At 36.8% G+C, this 27,060-nt stretch overlaps 1 protein-coding gene across 2 annotated transcripts; it reads left to right on the forward strand.

Annotated features, from left to right (window-relative positions):
• The first annotated feature begins 1,049 nt into the window (after window positions 1-1,049).
• On the forward strand, window positions 1,050-27,060 carry tmbim1a (transmembrane BAX inhibitor motif containing 1a). Of its 2 annotated transcripts, XM_062070754.1 has the most exons (13): window positions 1,050-1,266; window positions 18,821-19,011; window positions 19,042-19,183; window positions 21,247-21,320; window positions 21,407-21,471; window positions 21,547-21,600; window positions 23,052-23,102; window positions 23,202-23,241; window positions 24,918-24,955; window positions 25,022-25,109; window positions 26,545-26,640; window positions 26,708-26,761; window positions 26,832-27,060. In XM_062070754.1, exons 2-13 carry the CDS (start codon window positions 18,826-18,828, stop codon window positions 26,976-26,978), a joined length of 1,035 nt encoding a protein of 344 aa, XP_061926738.1. In that variant the 5' UTR covers window positions 1,050-1,266; window positions 18,821-18,825; the 3' UTR covers window positions 26,979-27,060. The 2 variants fall into 2 exon arrangements, with proteins under 2 accessions (XP_061926738.1, XP_061926737.1); XM_062070753.1 differs by having other exon boundaries at window positions 1,051-1,266; window positions 18,821-19,183; window positions 26,832-27,057.

Raw genomic sequence — 27,060 nt, forward strand, 5'->3', positions numbered from 1 at the left:
GAAAAAATTCAGTTTGTGAAACTTTATTTTAACTTTGTGGAACAATTTATTTAGTTTGTGAAACAATTTTTTTGAGATTGTGAAACATTTTTTAGATTGTGAAAATTTTTTACAGTTTGTGAAACATTTTTTAGTTTGTGAAAGTTTTTTTACAAAAACATTTATCAGGTTGGGAAATATTTATTTTAGTTTGTGAAACAATTTTTTTAGTTGGAAACTTTTTTTTACTACATTTTTCAGTTTGTGTAACATTTTTGAGTTGGTGAAATAATTTGTTTGTAAACCTTTTTTTTTTCCCAAAAAAAATTCAGTTTGTGAAACTTTTTTTATTTTTTATTTTTTATTTCAGTTTGTGAAACATTTTTGAGTTTGTGAAACATTTATTTTAGTTTGAAACATTTTTTTAGTACGTGAAACTTTAACAAAAAAAATGTCAGTTTGTGAAACATTTTTTTTCAGTTAGTGAAACATTTTTGAGTTTAAACATTTTTTTTTGTTTCTGAAACATTTTTTTTAGTTTGTGAAAAAAAAATTCAGTTAGTGAACCATTTTTGAGTTTAAACATTTTTTTTTGGTTTCTGAAATATTTTTTTTAGTTTGTAAACTTTTTTAAAAAAAATCATGTGAAACATTTTTTTCAGTTTGTGAAACATTTTTTTAGTTAGTGAACATTTTTTAGTTTGTGAACATTTTTTTTTTTTAGTTTGTGGAGTTTTGGCAGTAATTTCACCCCATAAATAACTTAAAAAAAACAAATTAATATTTGCACAGCACACACTTAGCACAAATGAACGTCAGTCTTATTTAATTATTTGTAAACGTCACACAGGTGGTTTTTAGTCATCTGTATATTTTTAACAAATATTATAATTATAAATAATTATACCAACTAATAAAATAGTTTTCTTGTTCACGATTATTTACTTAATTGTGTTTGAAAAAATATGAATAAAGGCAAAATCACACACAATATCAGTTTTGATATCGGTATCTGCGATGATACTACGCCAGCCGCTACTTGGTATCGGATCGATGGGCAAATGTGCAGTATCGCCCACACACTTGTACCCCGGCCTGGTGTGGGCCTGGTGGGTGTGGGAGACATTACGAGATTCCTGTGGACTCCACCCAGCCGCCTGCTCTGTTCCGGGAAACGTTCTGGTCCAGGACAGGGCCCACGACCTGTTCGCTTTCACACGACACGCAGGGGAAGGAAAGGACGACAACGTTTGGGAATCCAGCAGACATCGTCGATAACAAGACTCGGTATGTGTCGCCATGTTGGCCAACATGTCGTCTTTGTTCTCTCCTAAAAACACTTTGTGGGACTTCACTCTTCATGGCGCTTAACACAACGACCAGCATTATTATTATTACATTATTATTATTATTAGCCGTGTCAAGGCTTGTTTGGAATGAGTTGAATTTAAAAGTTGGACCACTAGAAAGTAGATTACGTAGAAAAACTGTTTTCCGCCAGAATGCGTTTAGTCTGTTTTACGTTTTATTAGTTGTGTGTCAAATGTTAAAAGTGAATGTATTTACATAAAAGCAGTATTACCACACAGGTCTTGTAAAGACGATTCCAGAGATATAAGCATCATTTTCCTAATAATGATTAAAGTCATGGATGTTGACAATCGGTGAAAATACTCTAATTTCCGGTCAATTTCTCTAATACAGAGTCAATGGGGCTCGATATATTAGGTGTGACTATTTTAGTTTCTGAACCATTTTGTTGAAGAACATTTTTCAGTTTGTGAAACATTTTTGAGATGCTGAAACATTTTTTTCAGTTTGTGAAAAAACATTTTTAGTTTCTGAAAAAAAATGTAGTTTCTGAAAAATGTTTTGAAGAAAGTGTTTGTTTGTGATTTTTTTTTTACAGTTTTGAAACATTTTTACAGTTTCTGAAACATTTTTTACAGTTTAAAAAATATTTTTTCTAGTTTGTGAAACCATTTTTTTAGTATGTAAAACATTTTTGAGATGCTGAACCTTTTTTTCAGTTTGTGAAACATTTTGGAGATGGTGAAACATTTTTTTTTGGTTTCTGAAACATTTTTTGTAGTTTGAAGTGTGTGAAAAGTTATATTTGAGTTTGTGAAACAATTTTGAGTTTCTAAAAAAAAAATTTAGTTCTGAAAATTTTTTAGAAGAAAGTGTTTGTGAAACATTTTTGCAGTTTTCAAAAATGTTTACAGTTTGAAACATTTTTACAGTTTTGAAAATATTTTTTTAGTTTGAAACATTTTTTAGTGTGTGTAACAAAACATTGGGAGTTTGTGAAACAATTTCGACCTTGTGAAACATTTTTTTTAGTTTCTAAAACATTTTTTGAAGAAAATTTTTCAGTTTGAGGAAACATTTTTGAGATGCTTAAACATTTTTTTTAGTTTCTGAAACATTTTTGAGAGTGAAACATTTTTTTTAGTTTCTGGAAAAAAAAAATTAGTTTCTGAAACATTTTTGATTGTGAAACATTTTTTTTAGTTTCTGAAACATTTTTTTAGTTTGAATTTATTTATTTTTTCACAAACTTTTTTAAGTTTGTGAGAGAAAAAAAATGTAGTTTGTGAAACATTTTTGTAGTTTCTGAAAAAAATTTTAAAGAACATTTTTCAGTTTCAGGAAACATTTTTGAGATGCTTAAACATTTTTTTGAGTTTGTGAAACATTTTTGAGATAGTGAAAAACATTTTTAGTTTCTGAAATTTTTTTTTAGTTTGAAACATTTTTTTTCCAAAAAGTTTTAAGTTTGTGAAAAGAAAAAAAAATTGTGAAACATTTTTTTAGTTTGAAACATTTTTTGTTGTTTTTGAAACACTTTTTTGTAGTTTCTGAAACATTTCTACAGTTTGGGAATGTATTTACATAAAACCAGTGTTACCACACAGGTCTTGTAAAGATGATTCCAGTGATATAAGCATCATTTTCCTAATAATGATTAAAGTTATGGATGTTTTAAAATCGGTGAAAATGCTCTCAGCCCTGAGATCGGTAGGTTGTGAGTTCAAACCCCGGCCGAGTCATACCAAAGACTATAAAAAAAGGGGTGATCAAGGGGATGGGTCAAATGCAGAGGACACATTTCACCACACCTAGTGTGTGTGTGACAATCATTGGTACTTTAACTTAACTTTAATTTCCGGTCAACTTCTCTAATACAAAGTCAATGGGGCTCGATATTTTAGGTGTGACTTTTTTGGTAAAAATATTTACCTCCGTTTTAAAGTTGCGGTGTAGTGAGAGAAAAAACACGTTGACTTCATATGCTTAATTGTGTTTCATTGTATCCATATACCAGACCTAGGTGTGCCGAAAAAGTATATCTCAATATATTTTTACTTAAACTCGATATTCGATATCCAGTCGTGGTCAAAAGTTGACATACACTTGTAGAGAACATCATGTCACGGCTGTCTTGACTTTCCAATCATTTCTACAACTCTTGTTGGTCACTTTTGGTAGCCATCCACAAGCTTCTAGTTGAATTGTTGACCACTCCTCTTGACAAAATTGGTGCAGTTCCGCTAAATGTGTTGTTTTTTTGACATTGACTTGTTTCTTCAGCATTGTCCACACGTTTAAGTCAGGACTTTGGGAAGGCCATTCTAAAACCTTCATTCTAGCCTGATTTAGCCATTCCTTTACCACTTTTTGACGTGTGTTAGGGGTCATTGTCCTGTTGGAACACCCAACTGCGCCCAAGACCCAACCTGGCTGATGATTTTAGCTTGTCCTGAAGAATTTGGAGGTAATCCTCCTTTTTCATTCTCTGTAAAGCACCAGTTCCATTGGCAGCAAAACAGGCCCAGAGCATAATACTACCACCACCATGCTTGACGGTAGGTGTGGTGTTCCTGGGATTAAAGGCCTCACCTTTTCTCCTCCAAACATATTGCTGGGTATTGTGGCCAAACAGCTCCATTTTTGTTTCATCTGACACCACATGGACAAAGATAAGGCATTTGGGCAAAATGAACGCCCTAGAAGTTACTAGCTTTGGCTTTGCTCGACGAGATAAATACAATGAACTCACCCGGTTTCCTATCTGTACGCCCACGCACATATTTGTTTCCTTCTAGTTTTAATGGTGTTAAGATGTACCCGTTGCAAAGAGTGTGAGTGGACAAGAATGCCCGTGTGTGCTCAACGCATACGGCGGGTTAACTTTCGGTTTCAGTCTCCCGCCAAGAAGGAGTCAAAAGACCCCCAGACTTTCAACGGCTCGGTCCTCTTTCCAGCACTGGTATCGCTATGGTTTGTGTTTACTACTTTGCAGTGTAGGAATTCTTCAAAATGGGGTCCCAGAGTAAATTTATGGGGTCCCACTTTTTTGTAAGCGTTTTAAAAACAAATGATTAATGTATATCTCAAATTCTATATTGTGCTTTCATAAACGTTACTTCATTCATTAAGAAAAATAACACAAATGCAGTGTTTGTGATCGATAAAACTTTCGGCGAATCTATCCATCCATCCATTTTCTACTGCTTGTCCCTTTTGGGGCCTCGGGGGGCAAATTTAAAAACTGTACCGGAAAGTGCATCACTTTGAAGTCGACCAATAATAAATAATTAATAATTTAACCCGGCAAATATACAGTATTCTATTGTTCATAGGGCGCACTGGATTATAATGAATGGTCTATTTTTTAAATCTTTTTTCATATATTAGGCGCACCCGATTATAAGGCGCAATAAAGGAGTCATGTTTTTTTCTTTTCTTCTAAATGTAAAAGACTTCCTTGTGGTCTACATCAGTGTTTTTCAACCACTGTGCCGTGAGAGATTATCTAATTTCACATATTTGGGTTAAAAATATATAAATATTATAGTCTGCAAATGATGTGTTGTTGTTGAGTGTCGGTGCTGTCTAGAGCTCAGCAGAGTAACCACTTAAAATAGTCTTCCATATCAGTAGGTGGCAGCCGGTAGCTAATTGCTTTGTAGATGTGGTAAACAGCGGTAGGCAGGGTGCAGGTAAAAAGGTGTCCAATGCTTAAACCAAAAATAAACAAAAGGTGAGTGCCCCTAAGAAAAGGCATTGAAGCTTAGGGAAGGCTATGCAGAACGAAACTAAAACTGAACTGGCTACAAAGTGAACAAAAACAGAATGCTGGACGACAGCAAAGACTTACTGCGGAGCAAAGACGGCGTCCGCAATGTACATCCGAACATGACATGACAATCAACAATGTCCCCACAAAGAAGGATGAATACAAGTGAAATATTCTTGATTGCTAAAACAAAGTAGATGCGGGAAATATCGCTCAAAGGAAGATGTGAAACTGCTACAGGAAAATACAGAAAAAAGAGAAAAAGCCACCGAAATAGGAGCGCAAGACAAGCAGAAAAACACTACGCACAGGAAAACACCAACAAACTCGAAATAAGTCATGGCGTGATGTGACAGGTGGTGACAGTACACCTACTTTGAGACAAGAACTATAGTGATGCATGCTTGGTCGTGGTTTGAAGTCATATCCAACAATTGCGAGAATTACTTTTTACTGTCAATTGAGTTTAGTTTTTTAATGATTTCTGCTGGTGGTGTTCCTCCGCATTTTTTCAACGCAAAAAATGTGCCTTGGCTCAAAAAAGGTTGACAAACGCTGGTCTACATAACATGTGATGGCGGTTCTTTGGTCAAAATGTTGCATAGATGATGTTTCACAGATCATCTTCAAGCCGCTTTCTGACAGTCGCTTCCGGATGCGGCGTTTTGTGGGCGGGTCTTATTTACGTGGCTCGGCGTCTTCTCCCCGTCATCTTTGTTGTAGCGGTGTAGCGTGCAAGGACGGGAGTGGAAGAAGTGTCAAAGGGTGGAGCTAACTGTTTTAATGACATTCAGACTTTACTTCAATCAACAATGAGCAGCATCTCCTCATCCGTGGCTCACTAGTGCAACAACAACAAGGCCGGAAATGTGTCCCGTGAAAAACCGTCCGACCGGAACTCTCTAATAACTGAAGTTCCTTGGGTGAATAATGTCAACTCACTACACCGGTATGTTTTAGTGCTTTCATGGCGAGTTTACTACAATGATAAGATTTTCTCTAAAAAGGCTCAAAAAATGTATACTTACTAATTAATAATAACAGTTTTGTTTTAAACGTCCATCCATCCATCCATTTTACAATATAATTACAACACTTTATGTACATATTTATATACAGATTTGAACAATATGTTATTCACTGAAATATATTTATTAATTGTGGTTCTTACAAAAAATATATCTTATAAAATATAAAAGCTAAAATGTCTCTTAAAGCTCTGCCCTTTTAATTAGTGCATACTAAATAATTTAACTTTAGCCTACTACTACAACCATATTATTTACCAGCAACATAAAGTGAAACAGAGGCAGAGGTGTCCTGCCACAGTCAGTAACAAATAAACAGAAAACAGTAGTGGTCAAATACAAATAAGGCAACAAGAGAAGTATCCTACACTTCTCTTTTGTAAAGTAAATCTGAACAGCCTATATGGGCATCTACATCAACTATATGATTTGCCTGAGAAGCTGGACAGGACAAAAAAAAAAAAAAAATGTTTTTTTTTTTAAAATTATTATTATTTTTTTTAAATTTTATTTGTGGCGGACGTAATTCTTTCGTGGCGGGCCGCCACAAATAAATGAATGTGTGGGAAACACTGGATATAAGTAAGAACCTTACACTACTTTATATTAGAAATGGCACTAAAACATTTACTACTAAAACTTTTTGATGGATTTTGTGTGAAATGTTCTATATTTTCAATGGAACATTTTAAAATGTTGGCGTTTACTTGAGACGTATCTCTTTATGTTTGACTGCCATCTACTGGTCACACTTATGATTACACCCTGTACCAAATAAAATAGCGTCCAGTCCCGGAATAGTTGGTACTGCGGGGAACTCGGGTGTGTTTGGTCGGTCGTGTTTATGTTGTGTTGCGGTGCGAATATTCTCTCGAAATGTGTTAGTCATTGTTGTTTAGACTTAGACAAACTTTAATGATCCACAAGGGTAAGGATGGAAAGGACAATGCAGGTATAAATAGACTAATATAGCAATAAAAAAATCTAACATATATACGAATATATACATAATATGTGTACAGTATATTATATATATAGATATATTATGTCTATAACATATATACCAATGACCATGTACAATATTACAGTACATTTAGTGTGGTTTCACAATAGATAGTACTTTATTGATTCCTCCAGGAGAGTTCCTTCAGGAAAATTAAAATTCCAGCAGCAGTGTACAGAATTGAGATATCATTTAAAACGTAAATAATGGGGGTATTGTTTTGCATCCCCTGTCATCCTAGTACCACCCTAGCACTGAACAGGCTCCTCTGGCTACTGATAAAGGTATGCAGAGGGTGACTGGCATCACCCATGATGCGCACTAGTTTTTCCACAGTCCTCTTTGCCACCGCCACCAGTGAGTCCAGTTTTTATTCCAATGGTAGAGCCGGCCCGCCTGATCAGTTTCTCCAGTCTGGAGCTGTCCTTCTTAGAAGACCCAACCATCTATCTATTGTCCTGTTGGAACACCCAACTGTGCTCAAGACCCAACCTCTGGGCTGATAATTTGAGGTTGTCCTGAAGAATTTGGAGGTAATCCTCCTTTTTCATTGTCCCATTTACTCTCTGTAAAGCAGCAGTTCCATTGGCAGCCAAACAAGCCCAGAGCATAATACTACCACCACCATGCTTGACGGTAGGGATGGTGTTCCTGGGATTAAAGGCCTCACCTTTTCTCCTCCAAACATGTTGCTGGGTATTGTGGCCAAACAGCTCAGTTTTTGTTTTATCTCACCACAGAACGTTCCTCCAGAAGGTCTTATCTTCTGGAGGGTTCAAATTGTAGCCTACGGTCCGGAATTTACGGTATACATGTTATTTTGGGGTATGAATACAGCAAGAGTCAATTTTGAGCGATGCACGTGTTGCCATACCACGTCAGCTGCAGCTGCACCCTTTTTGTCTCCCGTCACATGTCGTCATTAAGCCGATGCACAATAAAAGCATTATCGTACTATCTTTGTCGTGTCTGGAGTCTATCTAAGCTGACTTTGGGCTATGACACTCATTAGGTTGGACTGAAAAGAGGCTCGGTCACGTCAGGCTCGAGTGCGGTCTAATTAGCATCCACAGTCATACTTGTACGTTAGTCCGCAGGCCAAATAGTGATCTCTGTTAAGCATAGCATATAAGTTGCGCCTCGATTGGACGTTTACATTTTCCGACGACCTCAGGGACCGAAAACATGACGTCTACTGGATCACATATAGGGTCATAGTTTTATATATATATGGCAGTTTGTTTATTTTGCCTAGTTACAATCATATCTGATGACATCATAGCTGTTGTTTTGGTGTGTTGTTGTATAGGGTTGTCAATATATAATATTGACAACCCTATATTGACCATATATTGACAATATTGATATAATATACCAATATTTTTGTTTCGATCGGGGATTCGTGCTGCCGATTCCGATACCAACTAGGGCTGCAACAACTAATCGATTATTAAAATAGTTGCCGATTAATTTAGTTATCGATTCGTTGGATCTATGCTATGCGCATGCGCAGGTTTTTTTTTTATTTAAAAAATATTTTTTTATTTTTTTAATAAACCTTTATTTATAAACTGCAACATTTACAAGCATCTGAGAAACAATAATCAATATAAGTATGGTGCCAGTATGCTGTTTTTTTTCAATAAAATACTGGCTAGGATAGAAATGTAGTTTGTCTCTTTTATCCGATTATTAATCGAAGTAATAATCGACAGATTAATCGATTATCAAATTAATCGTTAGTTGCAGCCCTAATACCAACCATCCATGGGTTAGATCGACCGATACCAATCCCATGTATTAACTGTAAATGTTTACATGTATTCATGGTGAGTGCTCTTCACAGTTTAACAATGTCAACTCAATATTTAGGCTACGTCTACACTAGTGTTGTAACGATACCAATATTTTGGTACCGGTGCTAAAATTATTTCGGTACTTTTCTAAATAAAGGGGACCACAAAAAAAATTGCATTATTCGATCCGTGCCCACTTTAGGGGTTGTGCCGACCGATAACAATATTTTAGTACCAGTACCAAAATGTATTCCGATAGTTTGATACTTTTCGGTACTTTTCTAAATAAAGGGGACCACAAAAAATTGCATTATTGGCTTTATTTGAACAAAAAAATCTGAGGGTACATTAAACATATGTATATTATTGCAAGTTTGTCCTTAAATAAAATAGTGAACATACAAGACAACTTGTCTTTTATTAGTAAGTAAACAAACAAAGGCTCCTAATTAGTCTGATGACGTATTGTTTTTAGGAACGTTTCGATCGGGGATTCATGCTGCCGATTCCGATACCAACCATCCATGGGTTAGATCGACCGATACCAATCCCATGTATTAACTGTAAATGTTTACATGTATTCATGGTGAGTGCTCTTCACAGTTTAACAATGTCAACTCAATATTTAGGCGATGTCTACACTAGTGTTGTAACGATACCAATATTTTGGTACCGGTGCTCAAATTATTTAGGTACTTTTGTAAATGAAGGGGACCACAAACAAATGGCATTATTCGATCCGTGCCCACATTAGGGGTTGTGCCGACCGATAACAATATTTTAGTACCAGTACCAAAATGTACTTTTTGGTACTTTTATAAATAAAGGGGACCACAAAAAATTGCATTATTGGCTTTATTTTAACAAAAAAAATCTTAGGGTACATTAAACATATGTTTATTATTGCAATTTTGTCCTTAAATAAAATAGTGAACATACTCGACAACTTGTCTTTTATTAGTAAGTAAACAAACAAAGGCTCCTAATTTAGCCTGCTGACGTATGCAGTAACATATTGTGTCATTAATCTTTCTATTATTTTGGACAAACTGTAAACATTTATTATTAATCAACTTGTTCATTTACTGTTGATATTTGGTTATTTTCCGTTTTAACATCTTCTATCTACACTTCTGTTAAAATGTAATAATCACTTATTGTTATATAAAAAATGTCATTATTGTCTTTATTTTAACAAAAAATCTTAGGGTACATTAAACATATGTTTATTATTGCAAGTTTGTCCTTAAATAAATTAGTGAACATACAAGACAACTTGTGTTTTAGTAGTAAGTAAACAAACCAAAAAAATGGCATTATTCGATCCGTGCCCACATTAGGGGTTGTGCCGACCGATAACAATACTTTAGTACCAGTACCAAAATGTATTTTGATAGTTTGATACTTTTCGGTACTTTTCTAAATAAAGGGGACCACAAAAAAATGGCATTATTGGCTTTATTTGAACAAAAAATCTTAGGGTACATTAAACATATGTTCCTTATTGCAAGTTTGTCCTTAAATAAAATAGTGAACATACTAGACAACTTGTCTTTTAGTACTAAATAAACAAACAAAGGCTCCTAATTTAGTCTGCTGACGTATGCAGTAACATATTGTGTCATTTATCATTCTTTTATTTTGGACAACCTGTAAAAAAATGGATTATTAATCAACTCGTTCGTTTACTGTAAATATTTGGTTATTATCAGTATCAACATCTACTGTTAAAATGTAATAATCACTTATTCTTCTGTTGTTTGGATACTTTACATTAGTTTTGGATGATAACACACATTTAGGTATCAATCCGATACCAAGTAGTTACAGGATTTTGTGACGATATAAAATATCGATGTAATCATAGTGTAATTTCCCATTCTTATTATTTTGTCAAAACTATTAAGGACAAGTGGTAGAAAATGAATTATTAATCTGCTTGTTCATTTACTGTTAATATCTGCTTACTTACTTTCTCTTTTAACAAGTTCTATCTACACTTCTGTTAAAATGTAATAATCACTTATTCTTCTGTTGTTTGGATGCTTTACATTAGTTTTGGATGATACCACAAATTTAGGTATCGATCCGATACCAAGTAGTTACAGGATCATACATTGGTCATATGTCCAATGTCCATAAGTCCTCATGTGTCCAGGGACGTATGATAAAGTTTATAAACATAAAATTAATTTTTAAAAAAAAAAAGGAAAACAATTTTTGTGACGATAAAAAATATCGATGTAATTATAGTCATATCGACTAGGTTTCGCTATTGTACTTGATATCATTACAGTGGATGTCAGGTGTAGATCCAACCATGGTCGTACTAAAACATTTTAATATATTTTTAAGCGCCGTGTGTAATGTTCTATATTTACAATGGAACATATAATATGTTGGTGGTGTTTACTTGAGTCATATTGCAGTCTACACGTATCTCTTATGTGTGACTGCCATCTACTGGTCACACTTATCATTTCACCATGTACCAAATAAAATAGCTCCGAGGTCGGTAAGCACAACCAAAATGATTCCGTACATCAGGCGAGAAAACGAAAGGATTTTAAGTGCGCCTTATAGTCCGAAAAATACGGTAGTAGGTAGTATTTTTTGCTTTTGTTTAGTTATTGTGTACTATTGACTTTGTTTTGATCAAACAATTGTATAATGTGATAAAAGAGAACAATTAACTAGTTTTAAAAAGTGTGTTGACATTGTTAAACTGCCAATAGCACTCATCATAAATAAGTTAAACAATTCATAGTTAATGCATGTAATCGGTATTGATAATGGCCAAAATCTTGATCGGCACGTCGCCCCTTTTACTATTTACACATGACCATTTTCTTTCCGTTTTCAAAAAAAATGGGGTAGGATTAAATAAACTCTTCTTCCTTCTTCAGCTACTTCTTTTCAGACTTGCTGAATCGTGCAAGTGTAAACATGCAACGAGCCCGAGCTTTGCCAAACATGTTCAAAACAAACTAAAACATTACAATTATCCTATTAGAGATGTGATTGCGCAACTTGCCCAAAAAGGTGCGGGTGCCTATTTAATTAATCCTACCTCATCTCCATGTCTATTACTTTTTTTTTTCTTCTTACATTTTGTTCACTTCCTGTGTGAAAAAAAAGGAAGTTGTTGACGCAATTGAAATATTAATAAGCAAATGGGAGTTAAGGAAGTGACTTTCTAACCTGTACAGGGCCAAGTTAAAGGAATAAATACAACGTTTAACAATTAGGATGAAAATAAGATCAACATTTAAAAAAAAAACCGCAATATATTGTTAATTATTAAAAATAAATGTTAGTATAATGGAGGACAAAAATGACACAAACCGGGAAAATATCTGACATTTTTTGAGGTCCCCTTTATTTAGAAAAGTATCGAAATAAAACATAACACAACGAATCCACCATGGATTTGTATCTTCGCAAATACACACACATTGGGTCTTAATCAGGTTTCGATGGTGAGAAGAGGTGCCAGGAACGAGACGTGTGCGATATTCTCCGTGTATAAACTCAGCAAAGACGCCCCTGGACACATGAGGACTTTGAATAGGACCAATGTATGATCCTGTAACTACTTGGTATCGTATCGATGCCTAAATGTGTGGTATCATCCAAAGCTATCGTAAAGTATCAAAGAAGAGAAAAATAAGTGATTATTACATTTTAACAGAAGTGTAGATAGAACATGTTAAAACAAAAAAAATGGTCAGAAGTCCCAATGTTTATACTAAACATGCTTCACTGATGAGAGTATTTGGCGAGCGCAGCTTTGTCCTACTAGCTTCCGCGGCCCTTGAACTCACCGTAGTTTGTTTACATCAGGAGTGCCCACACTTTTTCCCGCAGGCGAGCTACTTTTGAATTGACCAAGTCGAGGGGATCTACCTCATTCATATATATAATTTATATTTATTTATGAAAGAGAAGTTTTTTGTAAACAAGTTAAAGGTGTTTAATGGTAATACAAGCATGTTTAACACATATATATATATATATATATATATATATATATATATATATATATATATATATATATATATATATATATGTGTATATATATATATATATATATATATATATATATATATATATATATATATATATATATATATATACATATATATATATATATATATATATATATATATATATATATATATATAGAAGATGTCAGGTTCAAACACTGATGATATCTATTAATCAGACAAGAAGCAAGGAATCATGCAGAGACAGAGTTCAATTTAGCTCATGAGGTGAACGCATGGAGCTGCACCCTTAGTCACAGTCTCGCCCTACGCTCTAAGGTTCAGCTCCTGCGTCCCTCTATTTATTCAGGAGTTCCACAGTCAACAACACTAAGGCCGCCTCTAAAAGGAGTGGTCCCATATATTATGCAAAGCAGGTCCAGGACGCACAATAAGTGACGGAGTGTGCTGGGGGCCTTGTGATTTCACGTTGTCCCCGCTTCGTCTGCGTGTTGTCATCTTATCTTCGCTGAGGTCCTTGAAGTCTCTGCTTCGTCTGCGTGCTGTCATCTTATCTTCGTTGAGGTCGTTGAAGTCCTTGGCTGTTAGCGGGCTAAAACAAAGATAACACCTGTGGCTGAGGCCACCCCTCAGACAAGAAGTTTTTGTCTTTGCGTAGATTACAAAAGTCTAACTTGAGCACAATAGCTAATAACTAAAGCAACGGACTTTAAGCATACTAAAGTTAGTATGATAATATATACATAATTATTCTAACTATATATATATATATAGCGGTATAGCTCGTTTGGTAGAGTGGCCGTGCCAGCGACTTGAGGGTTCCAGGTTCGATCCTCGCTTCCGCCATCCTAGTCACTGCCGTTGTGTCCTTGGGCAATGCGCTTTACCCACCTGCTCCCAGTGCCACCCACACTGGTTTAAATGTAACTTAGATATCGGGTTTCACTATGTAAAAGCGCTTTGAGTCACTAGAAAAAAGCGCTATATAAAAGCACTCTGTTGTTAAGGCGGTCAGACTTAGTATTTTGACTTAGTAAATTACTAAGTCAAAATATTGACTTACTTAGTCATAATAATGACATACTTAGTATCTCAGGTAACTAGGACTGTTTTGTTTTTACTTTACGAAAAAAATATCGAGATATATATCGTATATTGCCATAAGGGGCGTGGGAAAAAATCGATTCGAATTCAAATCGCCATTCTCTAGTTGTACGATTCAGTATCGATTTTCATTTTTCAAAAATCGATTTTATTTTTAAAAAATGTTTTTAATTTATTTTATTTTTTATTTATTTTTTATTAATCAATCCAACAAAACAATACACAGCAATACCATAACAATGCAATCCAATTCCAACACCAAACCCGACCCAGCAACACCCAGAACAGCAATAAACAGAGCAATTGAGAGGACACACAAACACGACACAGAACAAAATGTAAAAATGACTATAGATTTTTCTTTAAAACTCTGGTGACCGAGGGTTTTTTTTTACCGTATAATAAACTTTGGTACCGTTTTTTCCATGTACAGTAACGCACGATTTAAACAACTGTAGATTTTACAGTTAAAAAAAAAACAAACAGTCAGCTCCGTTGCATGAATTTTACCGTAAAAAACAATGGTACTGTTTTCCCCATTTCATGCTGTTAAAAAAACAAAAAATTAGCAACTTTTATGGTAAAATTCTGGCGACTGAAATACCAGTTTTTACAGTAGACTACTGCAACACACTTCTTGTTCTTGTCGGGATCCCCAGCAAGAGCATCCAGAAGCTGCGATACATGCAGAATAGTGCTGCTAGGATCCTGATGAGAGTGCGGAAATACGACCATATCACACCAATTCTCAAATCCCTTCACTGGCTTCCTGTTCCACTCAGGATTGAATACAAAGTCTCCTTACTAACCCACCAGTGCCTTTATGGAAATGCCCCCCTCTACCTCAAAGAACTACTCACCCCCAAATCCTCCACTCCGGACAGGCTAACCTCCGAGGACAAAGCTACGAACTATGGGAGACCGGGCTTTCTGCTCCGCCGCTCCCAGTCTGTGGAACTCTCTCCCTGACCACCTGAGGGCACCACAGACTGTGGATGCTTTTAAAAAAGGCTTAGAAACCCTTCTTTTTTTAAAAAAGAGCCTTTTTATAGATATATGCATACTAGTTTTAGCTATTAGGCTGTTCTAGTTCTTATTTTTATTTGTTTTTATTATATTTTTATTTTTTTTAATACACTGTAGCACTTTGAGGTTGTTTACTCAATGTAAAGTGCTTTTTACAAATAAAATCTATTATCGTTATTATTGGCATTAACGCACTTTTTGTGTCTTTTTACGCATTCAAATCAAAAAGGACGCAAAATTCCGGGACGCGGTATTTTTATTTTTTTTAACCTATTTGTTTACCGTATTTTCCGGACTATAAAAGGTAGAGGACGGCGTGGCGAAGTTGGTAGAGTGGCTGTGCCAGCAATCGGAGTGTTGCTGGTTACTGGGGTTCAATTCCCACCTTCTACATTCCTAGTCACGTCCGTTGTGTCCTTGGGCAAGACACTTCACCCTTTGCCTCTGATGGCTGCTGGTTAGCGCCTTGCATGGCAGCTCCCTCCATCAGTGTGTGAATGGGTGAATGTGGAAATACCTTGAAGGTAGAAAAGCGCTATACAAGTATAACCCATTTATCATTTATTATTTAGAGCTCACCCACCTCAGTGCTTTTGAAGCGTTGGACGGAGTGATATTGGTATTAAATCGAAGGTGTCAAGAAAAGCTGTAATTCTGTATGATTATAGCTAGAGATGTCCGATAATGGCTTTTTTGCCGATGTCCCAAATTCCGATATTGTCCAACTCTTAATTACCGTATTATGCCTAATGTTGTTGTAATGCCCCGCTGGATGCATTAAACAATGTAACAAGGTTTTCCAAAATAAATCAACTCCGCTCCGGACAGGCTCCGAGGACAAAGCTACGAACGCTCTCCCTGACCACCTGAGGGCACCACAGACTGTGGATGCTTTTAAAAAAGGCTTAAAACCCCTTCTTTTAAAAAAAAAAAGCCTTTTTATAGATATATGCATACTTGTTGTAGCTATTAGGCTGTTCTAGTTTTTATTTTTATTATCTTTTTATTATTATTATTATTTTTTTAATACACTGTAGTACTTTGAGGTTGTTTGCTCGATGTAAAGTGCTTTTTACAAATAAAATCTATTATTATTATCATTAAAATCATGTATTATTCACCGTTACGAGTGGGCAACCATAACTCTCAATGAAAACGGGTTTGAAAACTTTCCGAGCTTACAAAGAAATGTAGTTAGTGCTTAGTTTTGACAGAGATTCAGATAAACACCAGACATTTTGCCCAAAGACAGCCATGACATTACTTCCTACTTTCATCCAAATCCCCTTGAGGTTATTCCCTAAAAACGCCAGTGAAACCGAAAGCACGTGATTGCTAAAAACCCAGTTTCATTATGAATGTGTCGATGGTATTTTCCTTTCAGCGTGTACTGTGTCTTGACACCAAGGCCAAAAACAAGCAAATATTTCCAAGGAATCCTGTCAGACTGCTCTAGCATAAACAAAACACGTTAATATTTTTGTCTTATTTTGTTTTACTCAATTATTGTTGTTTTTTTTCCCCCCACCACGTAAAAAATATATAAGGCCTTCTGCAGCCATCAAGAAGTGTCTATTTTTTAAAAGCTTTTTCTTAGATAGGCGGAGGAAGCTTTTCCACTCTTGGGTGTTGTTGCTTGCTGCTTGGCATGTGACGTCATGGCAAGCCAAGGTGGGGCCAGCTGTTGGATTCCGTTACTGTGTCTTTCCCTTAAAAGTCACCGTTTAAAATGGCGCTGCAGTCAAGTAGCTTTTTGAAGGGGACTTTAGAGCACAAATGTTATACAATTTATTTTATACGAAGTACAATTCCACGTGGTGAGGCATATGTGTTAGTATACTGTACAGGGTTTCCCACACATTCATTTATTTGTGGCGGCCCGCCACGAAAGAATTACGTCCGCCACAAATATTTTTATTTTTTTTTGTGTCCTGTCCAGCTTCACAGGCAAATCATATAGTTGATGTAGATGCCCGTATCGGCTATTCAGGTTTACTTTACAAAAGAGAAGTGTAGGATACTTCTCTTGTTGCCTTATTTGTATTTGACTTTATTAAATGTATTTATATTAGAAACACAACATGTGTATATAACAAAGGGTGCAAAGTCTGCAGGCAGTAGGAAACACATGGTTAAGTGTAGGGAGTAAAACTGATGGCAGTCTAAAGTTCAAGATTTTTGGAGCTCTTCGTTCAGTGGATCAGATGTTTGATGAAGCTCTGTGTCTATCTACCACCACTACTGTTTTCTGTTTATTTGTTACTGACTGTGGCAGGACACCTCTGCCTCTGTTTCACTTTATGTTGCTGGTAAATAATATGGTTGTAGTAGTAGGCTAAAGTTAAATTATTTCGTATGCACTAATTAAAGGGGCAGAGCTTTAAGAGACATTTTAGCTTTTATAAGATATATTTTTTGTAAGAACCACAATTAATAAATATATTTCAGTGAATAACTTATTGTTCAAATCTGTATATAAATATGTACATAAAGTGTTGTAATTATATTGTAAAATGGATGGATGGATGGACGTTTAAAACAAAACTGTTATTATTAATTAGTAAGTATACATTTTTTGAGCCTTTTTAGAGAAAATCAAATCATTGTAGCAAATTACTCGATGATGTCATGGTGACCACGCCCTCACCGTCACAGGTATCTTGGCACTTTATGGGAAACACTGCTGTAGACCAGTGGCTTTTTTCACCAACCCTTTTGTAGTAAATCACACCTCAGCCATCATAAATTAATCAGATCTTTAATGGACAAGTAAACAATGTGATAAAGAACATTTTACATCAATCAATCGAGGGATCGAGATATCTGGTCAGGACCCTCCTCACTCTTTTGCCTTCACCTTCATTGTCCATTCCTTTTTTGGTGACTTCATATCCTCTGGACCAAGACGTTGAGTCCGTGACATACATGTCGGACCATAACTGATACAGTCCAGTGTTTCCCACACATTCATTTATTTGTGGCAGCCCGCCACGAAAGAATTACGTCCGTTTTTGTTTTTTGTTTTTTTGTCCTGTCCAGCTTCTCAGGCAAATCGTATAGTTGATGTAGATGCCCATATAGGCTGTTCAGATTTACCTTACAAAAGAGAAGTGTAGGATACTTCTCTTGTTGCCTTATTTGTATTTGACCACTACTGTTTTCTGTTTATTTGTTACTGACTGTGGCAGGACACCTCTGCCTCTGTTTCACTTTATGTTGCTGGTAAATAATATGGTTGTAGTAGTAGGCTAAAGTTAAATTATTTAGTATGCACTAATTAAAGGGGCAGAGCTTTAAGAGACATTTTAGCTTTTATATTTTATAAGATATATTTTTTGTAAGAACCACAATTAATGAATATATTTCAGTGAATAACTTATTGTTCAAATCTGTATATAAATATGTACATAAAGTGTTGTAATTATATTGTAAAATGGATGGATTTTTAAAACAAAACTGTTATTATTAATTAGTAAGTATACATTTTTTGAGCCTTTTTTAGAGAAAATCATATCATTGTAGTAAATTATGCAAATTACTCGATGATGTCATGGTGACCACGCCCATAGCCACGCCCTCACCACCACAGGTATCTTGGCAGTTTATGGGAAACACTGGACTTTATATCCTCTGGACCAAGATGTTGAGTCCGCGACATATGGCGGACAATAACTGATATAGTCTGCATTCGCCGTTTTCCGTTTACCTTTCTTATCACCTCCACGGGAGCCCACATTCTCGTTAAATTTGTGACTAGCCTAATGTGGTAAATCAATGTTCTCTCACCCTCTCAGGCAACATGTCCAGATCAGACTACCCTCCAGGGTACGATGAAGCCCACGGCCCGATGTACGCACCCCAGGGCGGAAATTACCCGGCGGCCCCTGCATACGGCTTCCCGGCATATGGCGGACCTCCACCAGGACAGCCTGTGGCTCCCTACCCCACCGGTTCAAACGCTCCTTTGTTCTCCGGCCAACCGGGGAACTATCCTCCGGGGAACTATCCTCCGGGTAACTATCCTCAGGGGAACTATCCTCAGGGGAACTATCCTCCGGGCTCGTACCCTCCCGGGCCTCAAGGAGCCGGCTATCCTAGCCAGCCCCCGATGCCCCCCATCATGCCGATTACCATGCCATCAGATGTCATGAGCTCTGGTAAGACAGGAGTTTCTTCCACAGTCAACATTTTCAGGTGTGACAGGCAACTCGACTTGGACTGTGACATCAATGACTCGGGACTAGATTCAGGCTTTAGCGAAGGGTATGATGCTTCAGGTATTCTGGTACTTGACATATGCTAGCTTTTTAGAATAGAATATATCTTTATTGTCATTGTACATTGTACAACGAAATTGCAAGCAAAACTAATTTAGTGCAAATTCATAACACATAAGAACATTGATAAATAGATAAAAATACATAACATACATACAAAATACCATTATTGTCGTTTTGTGTTCAGCGACACTATTGCTCTCGGGTAAAAAGTGTTCTTAAGTCTGTTTGTCTGGCTTTTTAGCTATTTTTAAAGGTATACACCGCAGAGTCAGATGTTTTGGTACTTGATGCATGCTAGCTTTTTAGCTATTTTTAAAGGTATACACCGCAGAGTCAGATGTTTTGGTACTTGACGCATGCTAGCTTTTTAGCTATTTTTAAAGGTATACACCGCAGAGTCAGATGTTCTGGTACTTGACATATGCTAGCTTTTTAGCTATTTTTAAAGGTATACACCGCAGAGTCAGATACTTTGGTACTTGACATAGGCTAGATTTTTAGCTATTTTTAAAGGTATACACCGCAGAGTCAGGTATTCTGGTACTTGACATATGCTAGCTTTTTAGCTATTTTTAAAGGTATACACCGCAGAGTCAGATATTCTGGTACTTGACGCATGCTAGTTTTTTAGCTATTTTTAAAGGTATACACTGCAGAGTCAGGTATTCTGGTACTTGACATATGCTAGCTATTTAGCTATTTTAAAGGTATAGACCTCAGAGTCAGATATTTTGGTATATGACGCAAGCTAGCTTTTTAGCTATTTTTAAAGGTATACACTGCAGAGTCTGGTATTTTGGTACTTGACGCATGCTAGCTTTTTAGTTATTTTTAAAGGTATACACCGCAGAGTCAGATATTCTGGTACTTGACGCATGCTAGCTTTTTAGCTATTTTTAAAGGTATACACCGCAGAGTCAGGTATTTTGGTACTTGACATATGCTAGCTTTATAGCTATTTTTAAAGGTATACACCGCAGAGTCAGATATTCTGGTACTTGACGCATGCTAGCTATTTAGCTATTTTTAAAGGTATAGACCTCAGAGTCAGATGTTTTGGTACTTGACGCATGCTAGCTATTTAGCTATTTTGAAGGTATACACCTCAGAGTCAGATGTTTTGGTACTTGACGCATGCTAACTTTTTAGCTATTTTTAAAGGTATAGACCTCAGAGTCAGATGTTTTGGTACTTGACATATGCTAGCTATTTAGCTATTTTAAAGGTATAGACCTCAGAGTCAGATATTTTGGTATATGACCCAAGCTAGCTTTTTAGCTATTTTTAAAGGTATACACCGCAGAGTCAGGTATTCTGGTACTTGACATATGCTAGCTTTTTAGCTATTTTTAAAGGTATACACCGCAGAGTCAGGTATTTTGGTACTTGACATATGCTAGCTTTTTAGCTATTTTTAAAGGAATACACCGCAGAGTCAGGTATTCTGGTACTTGACGCATGCTAGCTTTTTAGCTATTTTTAAAGGTATACACCTCCAACTCCGATATTTTGGTACTTGACGCATGCTTACTGTTAGCATGCTAATATTAGCATTTTAGTTTGGTTTTTTTTAACTATTTTCGAACATATACACCTCAGCCATATATGTTGGTACTTCACACATGCTTACTGGTAAAAAAAATTGTTTGTTATATGACGCTATCTGGCTAGCATGCTAACTGTTAGCCTTTCAGCAGTCATGCGGAATTTCTACTGAAATTGCAATCTCTCATTACAATTAAGAATGTCACATAGTTAAAATGCATGAAATATAAATGTTGAATACAGTAAATCTGATCATGGTTTAGAAAAGTAGCGTATTATTGTAGCTCCAGTGACCTGTCCTGTACTTACTCAAGACCTGACTTGGGTTTAAAGATTTGAGGGTTACCTTAGACTTTTAACACGCTGACTTAATCCCACTCGTGTTATTCACGTAGATGACGAGCATGAGTTTGCGGCCAGGGGAGCCGACTGGGACGATGTGAGCATTCGCCACGCCTTCATCAGAAAGGTAAGGGGAAAAAAAGACGACGACTTCCATTCATTGCACAGTCCAATGATTTTAATCACCGCCACGTGCCCTTCCTGCGTTGCCAGGTGTATATGATTCTGGCATCCCAGCTCCTGTTCACTACCGCCATCGTGGCCGTGTTCACCTTTGTGTGGGTATCTTTTTGTGGTTTTTCTCGTGTTTTTCGTCCGCCAACTGTCCTGACTGTGTCCGTTTCCCCCCGCAGCGAACCCGTCCGATATTTTGTACAGCGCAACCAAGCAATCTACTGGGCGTCATAGTGAGTTGCCAAACGTCTTACAAACCCCAAAACCAGGGAAGTTGACATGTAAATGGTAAATAAAAACAGAATACAATGATCTGCAAATCCTTTTCAACCTATATTCAATTAAATAGACTGCAAAGATAAGATATTTAACGTCCAAACTGGAAAACTTTGTCATTTTGTGCAAATATTAGCTCATTTGGAATTGGATGCCTGCAACATGCTTCAAAAAAGCTGGCACCAGTGGCAAAAAAGACTGAGAAAGTTGAGGAATGCTCATCAAACACTTATTTGGAACATACCACAGGTGAACGGGCTCGTTGGGAACAGGTGGGTGCGAGTGTCACCACTTTGTCAACAAATGTGTGAGCAAATTGTTTAAGAACAACATTTCTCAACCAGCTGTTGCAAGAAATTTAGGGATTTCACCGTCTACGGTCCGTAATATCATCAAAAGGTTCAGAGAATCTGGAGAAATTACGAACCGGCGGTACTGCATTAAAAAACGACATCAGTGTGTAAAAGATATCACCACATGGGCTCAGGAACACTTCAGGAAACCACTGTCAGTAACTACAGTCGGTCGCTGCATCTGTAAGTGCAAGTTAAAACTCTACTATGCAAAGCGAAAGCCATTTATCAACAACACCCGGAAACGCCGCCGGCTTCTCTGAGCCCGAGCTCATCTAAGATGGACTGATGCAAAGTGGAAAAGTGTTCTGTAGTCTGACGAGTCCACATTTCACCATCTACGGTCTGTAATATCATCAAAAGGTTCAGAGAATCTGGAGAAATTACGAACCGTCGATCCTTCAGGCGGTACTGCATTAAAAAACGACATCAGTGTGTAAAGGATATCACCACATGGGCTCAGGAACACTTCAGGAAACCACTGTCAGTAACTACAGTTGGTCGCTGCATCTGTAAGTGCAAGTTAAAACTCTACTATGCAAAGCCAAAGCCATTTATCAACAACACCCAGAAACGCCGCCCGAGCTCATCTAAGATGGACTGATGCAAAAAGTGGAAAAGTGTTCTGTGGTCTGACGAGTCCACATCTCAAATTGTTTTTGGAAACTGTGGACGTCGTGTCCTCCGGACCTAAGAGGAAAAGAACCATCCGGACTGTTCTAGGCGCAAAGTGTAAAAGCCAGCATATGTGATGGTATGGGGGTGTATTAGTGCCCAAGACATGGGTAACTTACACATCTGTGAAGGCACCATTAATGCTGAAAGGTACATACAGGTTTTGGAGCAACATATATTGCGACGTTATCATGGACGCCCCTGCTTATTTCATTAAGACAATGCCAAGCAGTCTATTCAATTGAATATAAGTTAAAAAGGATTTGCAAATCATTGCATTCTGTTTTTATTTACCATTTACACAACGTGCCACTTTCACTGGTTTGTATATAAGGTGTGAACAATTTGTGACTAATATTTCATACCTGATGTGTTTTTAGTGGTGTGTACTTCGTCACCCACCTCGTGCTGGTGTGCTGCAAGGGCCCACGGTGAGTGTGACGGCAGCGCTTCGAAACATGTATCAATATAAAGGATATTAACACAGCTAACCTGTGTCCTGTTTTCTCGTCCCCACTCTTGTCCGTTAGGAGGAAGTTTCCATGGAACTTGATACTACTGTTCATCTTTGTAAGTTGGAGGAGGAGGACACATAATTGACATTCTCTGAAACTTTTGAGTAAAATGAAGCAGTGTAAGATTCCATAGTCGGTGATGAGTCGGCACGTTGACACAAAGCCCTCAGTCACGCACTGTTTCTCTGTGTGTTACACTGTTACAGTATCACTTACTCTACATGCACACACACATTTATACACATGTTATGTACTGTGTATATATATATATATATATATATATATATATATATATATATATATATATATATATATATATATATATATATATATATATATATATGAACATATATACACATAAATACATGCACACACATACATATATATATATATATATATATATATATATATATATATACCTACATACTGTATATACATAAACATATACATACTGTCTATATACATACATATATGCATATACACTACCGTTCAAAAGTTTGGGGTCACATTGAAATGTCCTTATTTTTTAAGGAAAAGCACTGTACTTTTCAATGAAGATAACTTTAAACTAGTCTTAACTTTAAAGAAATACACTCTATACATTGCTAATGTGGTAAATGACTATTCTAGCTGCAAATGTCTGGTTTTTGGTGCAATATCTACATAGGTGTATAGAGGCCCATTTCCAGCAACTATCACTCCAGTGTTCTAATGGTACAATGTGTTTGCTCATTGGCTCAGAAGGCTAATTGATGATTAGAAAACCCTTGTGCAATTATGTTCACACATCTGAAAACAGTTTAGCTCGTTACAGAAGCTACAAAACTGACCTTCCTTTGAGCAGATTGAGTTTCTGGAGCATCACATTTGTGGGGTCAATTAAACGCTCAAAATGGCCAGAAAAAGAGAACTTTCATCTGAAACTCGACAGTCTATTCTTGTTCTTAGAAATGAAGGCTATTCCACACAATTGTTTGGGTGACCCCAAACTTTTGAACGGAAGTGTATATATATATTTATAAATATATATATATATATATATATATATATATATATATATATATATATATATATATATATATATATATATATATATATATACAGTGGGGCAAAAAAATATTTAGTCAGCCACCCATTGATTGTCAATGGGTTGGCCCTGCGATGAGGTGGCCACTTGTCCAGGGTGTACCCCGCCTTCCGCCCAAATGCAGCTGAGATAGGCTCCAGCACCCCCCGTGATTAAAAAAAAGGGACAAGCGGTAGAAAATGGATGGATGGATGTGTATATATGTACATATGTATAAATGTATATATATTTATGTATATATGTTCATATATATATATATATATATGTCTTAATTAGATTATCCAAAAAATAGTGCTCGATACCGTGGTAGAGCGTAAAATCTCCTGAGGATTGAGGAAACCCCTCATGAAACAGGCCTGTAGAGATGAAATAGTCTTGTGATTTTTTTCCCACACATACATATATATATATATATATATACATATATATATATATATATATATATATATATATATATATATATATATATATATATATATATATATATATATATATATATATACACACACAGTACATAACATGTGTATATATATACTGTGTGTATATATATACTGTGTGTGTGTGTATATATATATATATATATATATATATATATATATATATATATATATATATATATACATTTATTTTTTATTTTTTTACAGACCCTGGCTCTGTCCTACATGACTGGCTCCATATCCAGGTAAAAGAAAGAAAAGCAAGTCTTGTTATGTTCCTTCCATAATTGTGTTTGCATTGTTGTGTTTAGTTTCTATGACACAAAGGCTGTGTTTCTGGCTCTGGCCATCACTGCTGTCGTCTGCATCGCCGTCACTGTCTTCTGCTTTCAAACTAAGGTATGGTGTGTGTGTGTGTGTGTGTGTGTGTGTGTGTGTGTGTGTGTGTGCGTCTTTGTGTGTGAGTGCGTGTGTCTGTGTGTGTGTGCGTCTGTGTGTGTGTGTTTGTGTGTCTGTGAGTGCGTGTGTCTGTGTGTGTGCGTCTGTGTGTGTGTGTGTCTGTGAGTGCGCGTGTCTGTGTGTGCGCGTCTGTGTGTGTGTGTCTGTGTGTGTTTGTGTGTCTGTGTGTGTGTGTCTGTGAGTGCGTGTGTCTGTGTGTGTGCGTCTGTGTGTGTGTCTGTGAGTGCGTGTGTCTGTGTGTCTGTGTGTGCGCGTCTGTGTGTGTGTGTGCGTGTGTGTGCGTCTGTGTGTGTGTGTGTCTGTGAGTGCGTGTGTCTGTGTGTGCGCGTCTGTGTGTGCGCGTCTGTGTGTGTGTATGCGTGCGTGTAAGCATCTATGCTTGGCGTGTGCGTGTGTGTGTATGTGTGTGCATTCGTGTGTGTATGCGTGTGTGCATGTCAGTGTTTCCCACACATTCATTTATTTGGGGCGACTCGCCACGAAAGAATTACGTCCGCCACAAATAAATAAATAAATACATTTTATAAAAATATATATATATATATATATTTTTTTTTTTTTTTTTTTGTCCTGTCCTGCTTCTCAGGCAAATCATATAGTTGATGTAGATGCCCATATAGGCTGTTCAGATTGACTTTACAAAAGAGAAGTGTAGGATACTTCTCTTGTTGCCTTATTTGTATTTGACCACTACTGTTGTCTGTTTATTTGTTACTGACTGTGGCAGGACACCTCTGCCTCTGTTTCACTTTATGTTGCTGGTAAATAATATGGTTGTAGTAGTAGGCTAAAGTTAAATCATTTAGTATGCACTAATTAAAGGTGCAGAGCTTTATGAGACATTTTAGCTTTTATATTTTATAAGATATATTTTTTGTAAGAACCACAATTAATAAATATATTTCAGTGAATAACTTATTGTTCAAATCTGTATATAAATATGTACATAAAGTGTTGTAATTATATTGTAAAATGGATGGATGGACGTTTAAAACAAAACTGTTATTATTAATTAGTAAGTATACATTTGTTGAGCCTTTTTAGAGAAAATCAAATCATTGTAGTAAATGATGCAAATGACTCGATGATGTCATGGTGGCCACGCCCCCACCACCACAGGTATCTTGGCAGTTTATGGGAAACACTGCATGTGTCTGTGTGCGTCTGTGTGCGTGTGTGTGTGTGTGTGTGTGTGCGTGTGTGTGTGTGTGTGTGTGTGTGTGTGTGTGTGTGTGTGTGTGTGTGTGTGTGTGTGTGTGTGTGTGTGTGTGTGTGTGTGTGTGTGTGTGTATGCCTGCGTGTGTACGCATGCTTGAGTTCAATAACTTACCATTTTAAGCCACTGTCCTGTACATGTCCTGATGTTGGTGTCCAGGTGGACTTCACCAAGTGTCGGGGCTTCTTCTGTGTCCTGGGGATTGTGGTCTTCGTGACGGGCATCATTTCAGTCATCGTGCTGTCCTTCAAATACGTGAGTTGAAAGTCACTCCTTCTGTGCGCTGACATCAACTCACTCACCTCATGTTGTGCTGTGGCAGATCTACTGGCTCCACATGCTGTACGCCGCCATAGGAGCCATCGCTTTCACCCTGGTGAGTACCCCTCGTCAATTCCACTTCCGAAACCAAACCCCCTGACCCGTTTCCTTTCAACGCCTCGCAGTTCTTGGCGTACCACACGCAGCTCCTGATCGGCAACCGGAAGTACTCCATCAGTCCGGAGGAGTACGTGTTCGGCGCGCTCTCCCTCTACGTGGACATCGTCCAGATCTTCCTCTTCCTGCTGCAGATTATCGGTTCCAGCAAGTAAAAAAAAAGCCTGTGGGTAATATAATCTCATGTCATGTCATGTATTGTCATGTCATGTATTGTCATGCCATGCCATGCCATGT

This window comes from Entelurus aequoreus, linkage group LG14 (assembly GCF_033978785.1).
Source record: "Entelurus aequoreus isolate RoL-2023_Sb linkage group LG14, RoL_Eaeq_v1.1, whole genome shotgun sequence".
Classification (NCBI taxonomy): domain Eukaryota; kingdom Metazoa; phylum Chordata; class Actinopteri; order Syngnathiformes; family Syngnathidae; genus Entelurus; species Entelurus aequoreus.